Source organism: Blennius ocellaris, assembly GCF_963422515.1.
Source record: "Blennius ocellaris genome assembly, chromosome: 17".
NCBI classification, from domain to species: domain Eukaryota; kingdom Metazoa; phylum Chordata; class Actinopteri; order Blenniiformes; family Blenniidae; genus Blennius; species Blennius ocellaris.
The window spans coordinates 16,598,678-16,607,249 of NC_137666.1; the positions used below are offsets into that span (position 1 = coordinate 16,598,678).

The window sequence follows — 8,572 nt, forward strand, 5'->3', positions numbered from 1 at the left end:
TTTTTGGAAACCTGCCACTGCAGTGTCAAGAGATTGAATGTCAAAGGTCAGGTGGCCCGCCACACTCACACGTCCGGGTAGCAGGAGGGACATTTGACGTGCAGGTCCACGGTCACGTAGCATTCCTGTCCATTATTCAGCCCGTTGGGCCGCAGGCAGAGGTGCATCTCCGGAGGTCTTTTAACCTACAAGCGCAGTCATAGCTCTGTTTATTACAAGTAGCTGCGGTGTGTGCGTGCGTGCGTGCGTGCGTGTGTGTGCGTGTGTGTGTGTCATCATACCTTCCAGGGATCATTGCTCCGCAGATCCTGGAAGTCATCCCCGAAGATCGAGGCGAGAGCTTCCAGCTCGTTCTCCTGCTGGACCGTGTGCTCCTCCGCTCCGTCTGCCGCGTCCGCGGCGTGCTGGCCGCTCATTCTGCCCACAAACTACATGGCAGTGCCCCGCGGAAGCACCGCCGCTCCGCCCGCGTCCTCCCAGGCTCCCCGGAAGAAAAACTCGCAACTTTCTTCGGATGCGCGCCTCGCTGTCATGAGGTGGAGTCAGGAAAGTAAAAGACAACGTAGCAAACGGAACACCACAACAGACCTGCGCCTCGCTGGAGCACGCTGAGCTGTCGCGGCTGTGACGTCATCACGCTGCCGTCGTGTGGGGGCGGTAATCATGACGTAAACGAACACTGAAGGCACGTGACACAGGAATTCGTTGTACTGATATTGATGTTAAAAAAAGACAGTCTCTTATAAAAAAATAAAAGATAATAAATATATAAAAAATAACCGATAACTTTGTACTACACAAAATTATCCTATATATTTTCAAATGTTACAACAAAGAGTGCAATGTTACAGAAGTGTATTGCATTCAGATGAAAAAATTTAAATCAACTCAGTTTTTCTGAATTCATTTCTGAATATTATGAAATTATACGCCAAAAAGGTATACAGAGAACTCAACCTGGACTTTGTGGATTGGTGCCAGCGGAACTGCCTCCAGATCAAAAACCAAAGAGCTGGTGGTGGACTTTCGCAGGCAGAGACACATTCCCCTCACACCGGTGAACATCCAGAGAAAGGACATTGAGATAGTGGATTCTTATAAGTATCTGTGGGTGTTCACCTGAACCATAAGCTGGACTGGTCTGACAACACACACGCTCTCGGCAAGAAAAGCCAGAGCAGACTTCACCTGCTGAGGAGACTCAGGTCCTTCAGAGTGCAGGGAGCACTCCTGAGGACCTTTTATGACTCTGTGGTGGCAAAAGCCATCTTTTACGGGGTGGTCTGCTGTAAAATGTCTTTACAGTGAATTGTATTGTTTAAATGTTGTAGGGGATACAAATGCATCTAACAACTATCCACAATGTTTCTTCTGTCCCCATCTTTGCTTCTGGGGTTCCTTGCAGCGCTGACAAAAACTATCAATGAACCTTTTCCATGGATGAAAACTTAATATTAAGGAAATTAAAAAGCAAGACATGAAGACAAAGACTGTGCCGAAATATAACTGACACTAGCCAGCGAATTGAAGTGAGATGACAATGTTAGGGTGGACAAGAGCTGCTCTTGATGTGAGACAAGTTGTGAAGACAGCCAATCAGAGCTGATCTACTTACAAATCTAAATCACACTCAATACATACATTGCTGTACAGGAACAGCTTAAAATCTTCAGAAAAAATTCTCATTGTTTTTAGCAAACACCACCAGATTCTTGTTCAACTTGCCCCCAGGTACCTCTGAGTCCATTTTCAAGTAGATTCACTGTTTTTTTTTACCGATCACACACTTGAATCCCACCCAGTCTTGTAGAGCTGGTCACTGAGGTCATCGGACGCCACAGTCACATATATTCTTTATATTTTTATATAACATATTAAATAACGGGCACTTAATGGCTTTGGGAAAAAGGGGAGGTGCTCCATTATTCTTATCTTGTGAGATAAAACAATGTGTTTCAGCCAAACTTGGAATAGAATAGAATAGAGGCTAAAAGACTGACCTCTGATTGGGAGATCTATGCAGTGAACTTTGAGCTCTGTAGTAAACAGCAAAATGTAGAAATAAAACAATAAAACAAAAAGGGCAACAACAAGTAAATCACAGTAAACAGTGCCTTAAAAATGGATGAATGGCTTTGTACACTGAAAAAAATAATTGTCAGTCATTTCCACAAACACAAACATAATTTGTTGAGTTAATGTAATTTAAATATGTCACACATTCCCATCTCTTCATATTAAGTAGATTGAATCCCATTTATTCATATTATCTGAACAACATGCATTAGACTGAACCATGCAACAACAAGAGTCTCAATATGGTAATGTTAATCAAACATATATCTGATATGTAAACTGAAAAACTGCATAGTTAATTTTCTGGAGTGTAGAAATCACCATCAATTCCGTAAATAAGTAACTTATATTCAAAGATGTCTCTGTTTATCCAGTCAAAACCTTTTTTGAAATCAACAAAACAAGCAAAAGTATTTTTACCTTCCTGCAGTCATGCTCTAACCACAGAGGATAGTACATATAGGTGATCAATGCCTGCTCTGGTTTTCCTGAATCCATTCTACTCATCCAACAATATTTGATTCTTTTCTGTAAATTCGCAGAGCCGGTTATTCAGGATAGCAGAGAAAACCTTACAAACTGTACTTAACAAACGTATGCTTCTATAATTGAGAGGGATTCTAGGGTCAGCTTGTGAGGACTTATGGATAGGCTTGATAATAGTTCTATACCATCTTGATGCAATAATTCCACTCCGAAAACAATGTTTAAACAACCTGTGCAGCAGAATCAACAACTTAGGACTTTTAAGAACCTCATTAGACAAAGCAGCCACACCCATAGCTTTATGTGGTTCAGTCTCCGAGAAATGAACTGAGACGTTTGACGATTCAACTCTGCATCAATGAAACTGAGCTGAACTTTTTAAAAAGAGGAGATTCGTGCTGAGAATTTAGAACATTTTTAAAAGGTGTTACAGTGTGAGAAGCAGAGCCAGTGGTGATGAGGGGATTGATCCCGTCAGTGTGGAAGGAAGAGGTGAGCTGTTGTAACAGTGTGTGAACAGTAAAGCAGTTTTTCATTTGGGATGGACTGCTGATTTGTCGGGTCAATTCCTGATACCGGGGAGGGAATGCCGAGGCAGCAGTCTCCCTCATTAGACCTGAAGCTGGCACCATGATGGCCAACACTGCCGGGAGGCTCCGCTCCCCGCCTACACGATACCAACCCAGGAACAGGCCTCATCTGTCTGATAAATGTCTGAGTACCTGGCAGATTTTTGTTTGTTTTGGTTTTCTTCATACCCTGCCCTCGCCCACAGTATGCTGGAATCGGCTCCAGTGCCCCCTGGCCCTGAATAAGCAGGATCGAAGATGGATGGATGGATGGATCCACTCCTTTCTTCGTGGTCTATGATGGTAACCAGTTGGCAGTGGAAATCAAATCTGCAAGTCTCTAATCACAAACCTGCTTCTCTCACCTCTCGCCCACCACTGACTCCAAAAGTAAAGCTGTGAAGCTCAGTCTAATACTAAATCAATTCTATTGCCATGATGAAAATCCTAAGTTTCATTCTTTGTGGAAATGAATTATCTGAGGAAACACAAGGGATGGATGAATATTTCCATTATGCACTATAGTGAAAAGCATGATATCATGGAAAACACTTTGAAGACTACCTTATAAACAATGTGAGCTTTTGCAGACTGACTCTACCTCATTCATGAACTCTAGCTCTCACATTGCACTATAATCTGCAAAGCTCTGAATGCTGCTCAACCGTAACCTTAACCTTAACAATGAATCATACCTCTTAGTCATAATGATATTAATCCAATCTATTAAAAATCATTTTTGTCCGGAAGTTTATGAAATGCTTCAGTTGCATCCCGCTCATATCAGTAGTGATACAGCTATAAATAGGAGACTGCGGTATCTGCTGCAGCCGAGTGGAGCAAAGGAATGCTCTCACATACCTTTAGCTATGATATAACCTCACACAAACATACTACACTTTTGCATATGAGTCATTCTTCCCTCCATGAAGGATTACAAACACACGGGTGACACACTCCAAGATCTCACCATATATGATAATTTCTTTGAGTGCAATGTTGTCCTAACAAACAATATGTCAAATGTTGGTATCATCCCTGCACAGATGAGAGTATTTCCTCATAAGGTACAGTGTACATCAAGGAAAACGTAAAGTGGGTGGCACAGATATGGAGCCCACTTAGCAGACTCACTACTTGGAAGCCCCAGTGGCTCCTCTGTGGCTCAGCATAACCCTACAAGGAGACAGCTGAGCCAATCAGAATGGAGCAGTGACACCGGCGAGCCACTCAGACGGCCGGATCAGACACAGAGCCCGGCTGGTATTACCATCAGCTGCTCCACAGGCCGAGGAGGCTCAGCAGCATACTGGCAGGACGCTTCACAGACATGCACAATGTTTTCATCTCCTTAACTAGACACCACCACCAGCACGGTCTTGGCTTGGTGAACGGAGTTGGCCTCCGAGGTATTGAATACTGTTTTACCTCAGGAGGATTTAACATATGAGTTCCTACCTGGCCTAGTGAGGTATGAGGCAATATAATGAACCCATTTACAGTATTTTGAGGAAGGATGTTGATACGGTTCATTCATTTCAACACTTGTAAGTGCTATAAAGGAACTACATGAAAGTCACATAATTTATAACAAGGTCTTACGATCCTTCATGAAATATATGTTTACTTGAATAAAATAAAATCCTTAACAGTTACATTGAGAGAATGTGCTTGATTCAATAAATCCTTCACACCTATTAAAGAACACCAACGTTGTACCTTTTAAATTCATGAATATCATTCTTATTCTCAGGATAATTGGTTCATTGTAAAAGATGCCCATCAATGAAGTACAACACTTTTCCTGGGGATTTATGGTTTTTGCAGGCAGCTCTTATTTGGACTTGTGTGGACAACTTAGCCCCGCCCCTGGTCCCCGGACCCACCGTGGGTCCTATTTAAGGGGCTCTCCTCACCCTCAGCCTTCGTCCCAGTGGAAGCATCCGTGTCCCAGTGCACCTTGGTGAGTACATTCCATGTCTTGCCTGAATCAGTGATGATATATGTGTAACTAGATTTAGATGCATTAGATTTTGCTTGTTTCAGTGGGTTTTCTATTCACACCTTTAAGTTAATGATCAGCTGAATGAATGAATTAATGCTGTGTTTTGAACAATGAATATTGACAAACTGTAACCGCTGACTGGATCTTTGCAGCACAGTTAAAGCATAAACTATTTGTAATCCTGGATATGCTGGTTCACTCAGGGGATGATGATTTTTCTTGTGATACACTCAGAAGGATGGGAAGGTTCTTTGGGAAATCAATAATATCCAACTTCTCATACTTGAGTGGTACACAAAAACCTTTAAGAAAGTTGACTATATTAACTGGTGGGACAAGGAATGAAGTCAATAAGCGGCTGGAACAGGAAGCTAAGTAGTAAAAACACAGTGTCAACCATTGCAGACGGATGGCTGCCGGCCTGTTACTTCTCACAAACCTGAAATAGCAGGAGATCTGTGTGTCACTTGTTTCACCTCCATTAAACACAGCGGGGGTGCCCAGCTAAAAATAAATTCCAGATCTTTCTGTTCTGCCCCTTTTTTGGTGCTACCTCAGCAGCTCTGAGATGTCCCAGGAACAATCATTCAGTGGAGATATGGTATCAGTAGTTGTATGGCAAGGTTAGGACCAAAATAGGATCTGATAGCAAGTCTAATTAGCTGCCTATAGATAGAACCCATTGAAGTGGCTGGTGTTAGGGTTTGCAAGTGATAATAGCTCAAGAATAGTTGTCAGATAGTGTTGGCAGGTCCTCAAAGAACTGTGGATTACAGCTAATCCATCGAATAATTAAGGAAGAGATTGAATGACTGTCTTACTAACCCTTCCAGATATAGCAGGTCACAGTCATTTCATCACATCGTTAGCCTCTCTAACGATGGTATCTGTGCTTATTAGTGAGGGCAGCTGCTGCCAGCAATGATCCTACAACTTCTCAAACTCTCCTCTTAAATTTCAGACCAGCCCAAAAAAGCCTAATCATGTGTGACGATGATGAGACCACCGCACTCGTGTGCGACAACGGCTCTGGCTTGGTCAAGGCTGGATTTGCCGGAGATGACGCTCCCCGTGCTGTCTTTCCTTCCATTGTGGGAAGGCCCCGCCACCAGGTATGCTCGTAGAAAAAGTAACTTTTTTATTATGTTAATCAATGAATGTGGTGCTTTTCTGTCATTCCTTGAGAGGCAGATGGGGAGAACATTGTATCTGATGCTGCTCTCATGCTTTCCTCCTCAGGGTGTGATGGTGGGTATGGGTCAGAAGGACAGCTACGTCGGTGATGAGGCTCAGAGCAAGAGGGGTATCCTGACCCTGAAGTACCCCATTGAGCATGGCATCATCACCAACTGGGATGATATGGAGAAGGTGCGTGTTGACAGGGAGACTCATTCACAGCCTTCAAGGCAGCTGACCCTTTGAGGGCCCACATCATAGTCACGTCATTAAAGTTGCTTTATTTTTAGGTTTGGTTCTTTACTCACAAGACCTGGCTGTTCGTCTTTGTACACCTCACATCAGCTGTTGTCTTTCCTCTGCTAGATCTGGCACCACACCTTCTACAATGAGCTGCGTGTGGCCCCTGAGGAGCACCCCACCCTCCTCACTGAGGCTCCCCTGAATCCCAAAGCCAACAGGGAGAAGATGACCCAAGTATGGAAATATATGCAGTAATATTGTCCATTAGTTTATTCCATCATATTTATGCTGAAAATGAGACAATATTTCTTCAATTTTCTTGCAGATTATGTTTGAGACCTTCAACGTTCCTGCCATGTATGTGGCCATTCAGGCTGTGCTGTCTCTGTATGCCTCTGGTCGTACCACTGGTAAGTGTAATTGAAAATGAACATGCTAAGGAAAAATGTTCATTTGTTTGCATTGTGGCTCTCAGAGCATCAATGGAGTCTGTCATGTGGACAGCTGCTTCTTTTTCAAGGGAAGGCGTTTGTCTTTCATCTGTGTCATCAGAATTGTGTAGTTTATGATGTGAGACATGCATGAAGATGTCACACTGATCCCAATTTCAAAAGAGCTCATACCTGGTTAACTATGGTTCTCTTTTGTTTGCAAAAGGTATTGTGCTGGACTCTGGTGATGGTGTGACCCACAATGTCCCCATCTATGAGGGTTATGCTCTGCCACATGCCATCATGCGTCTGGATCTGGCCGGTCGTGACCTGACTGACTACCTGATGAAGATCTTGACTGAGCGCGGCTATTCCTTCGTGACAACCGGTGAGAGCTGCGTTCACTACGATTAGATTGATGTTCGTGACAGAGGTGAAAATGTCTTTTTCAATGTTTGAAATTTTTCCTTGTCAGCTGAGCGTGAGATTGTGCGTGACATTAAGGAGAAGCTGTGCTACGTGGCTCTGGACTTTGAGAATGAGATGGCCACGGCTGCCTCCTCTTCCTCCCTGGAAAAGAGCTACGAGCTTCCCGACGGTCAGGTCATCACTATTGGTAATGAGCGTTTCCGTTGCCCAGAGACCCTTTTCCAGCCTTCTTTCATTGGTGAGTTTTACTCAAACACAAGATTCTGCTATACATTAGTCTATTCTCTTGCACAAAATTCACAAGTATACTTGTTCTCTATCAGGTATGGAGTCTGCTGGCATCCATGAGACTGCCTACAACAGCATTATGAAGTGTGACATTGACATCCGTAAGGACCTGTATGCCAACAATGTGCTGTCTGGCGGTACCACCATGTACCCTGGTATTGCTGACCGTATGCAGAAGGAGATTACCGCCCTGGCCCCAAGCACCATGAAGATCAAGGTAAGAAGGGCGTCCAGGTTTTCAGTAATCATTACACTGAAGAAAAAAACACTTAATAAAGTTTAAAAAATTGTTGTATTCCCTACTTAGATCATTGCACCACCTGAGAGGAAGTACTCCGTCTGGATTGGTGGCTCCATCCTGGCTTCCCTGTCTACCTTCCAGCAGATGTGGATCAGCAAGCAGGAGTATGATGAAGCCGGCCCCTCCATTGTCCACAGGAAATGCTTCTAGACACACAGCCACCTCCTTCTGTCCATGCATTTGTATGTTTTTGTCTCCTGTATATATATGTATTGTAATAAAGATAAGCCCTTTAGAGAGTGTCTGTGGCATTGTTTTGTGGATCTGCAACATGAGGACGAAAGGAGGGTTTTAGTCAACTGTAGGAGCAGGAGTATCAATATGATGCTGAGGTGCAAAAGAACAAGGGGGAGGGTGCTCACAGGATGTGGCCGAGATGCTGTTGTTCCCAATTGCTTCTGCTTTTTACTAACAGTTGATTATGAAATATTTAGTAGTGAGGACATTTCACAGCAAAACTTATTGCACAGGTGCCATCATATCTTTTTTCCACGCTGAATGAGAATGACCCATTCTTTAACAAACCTTTTAAGAAATAGTCTGCATGCTTGATTATATAAGTCTGTGG

The 8,572-nt window shown here is 43.4% G+C and overlaps 2 protein-coding genes across 3 annotated transcripts in view; one reads left to right on the forward strand and one right to left on the reverse strand.

Moving 5' to 3' along the window:
- The window catches only part of eif2ak4 (eukaryotic translation initiation factor 2 alpha kinase 4), a 34,549-nt gene extending 33,979 nt beyond the window's left edge, over positions 1-570 (reverse strand). Inside the window, exons 1-2 of one of the 2 annotated variants that reach the window (XM_080513497.1) lie at positions 282-570; positions 70-185 (exon numbers count right to left, since the gene is read on the reverse strand). In XM_080513497.1, coding sequence (XP_080369623.1) covers positions 70-185; positions 282-416 — 251 coding nt within the window. In that variant the 5' untranslated portion in view covers positions 417-570. The remainder of the gene's footprint in view (positions 1-69; positions 186-281) is intronic. The other variant, XM_080513498.1, reaches the window with a different exon arrangement.
- Positions 571-5,063: 4,493 nt separating this feature from the next.
- actc1b (actin alpha cardiac muscle 1b) lies at positions 5,064-8,246 on the forward strand. Its single transcript, XM_080512434.1, has 9 exons — positions 5,064-5,094; positions 6,098-6,248; positions 6,376-6,504; positions 6,679-6,789; positions 6,881-6,965; positions 7,213-7,374; positions 7,462-7,653; positions 7,739-7,920; positions 8,011-8,246. The coding sequence occupies exons 2-9, from the start codon at positions 6,120-6,122 to the stop codon at positions 8,152-8,154; spliced, it is 1,134 nt and encodes a 377-aa protein (XP_080368560.1). The 5' UTR covers positions 5,064-5,094; positions 6,098-6,119; the 3' UTR covers positions 8,155-8,246.
- Positions 8,247-8,572: the final 326 nt, after the last annotated feature.

What these genes read in the sequence shown, in the direction of transcription:
- actc1b (XM_080512434.1), top strand. Translation starts at nt 6,120, where the DNA reads ATGTGTGACGATGATGAGACCACCGCACTCGTGTGCGACAACGGCTCT. An exon ending in ACTGGGATGATATGGAGAAG is followed by an intron (nt 6,505 to 6,678) that starts GTGCGTGTTGAC and finishes TTCCTCTGCTAG; the next exon opens with ATCTGGCACCACACCTTCTA. An exon ending in CAAGCACCATGAAGATCAAG is followed by an intron (nt 7,921 to 8,010) that starts GTAAGAAGGGCG and finishes TTCCCTACTTAG; the next exon opens with ATCATTGCACCACCTGAGAG.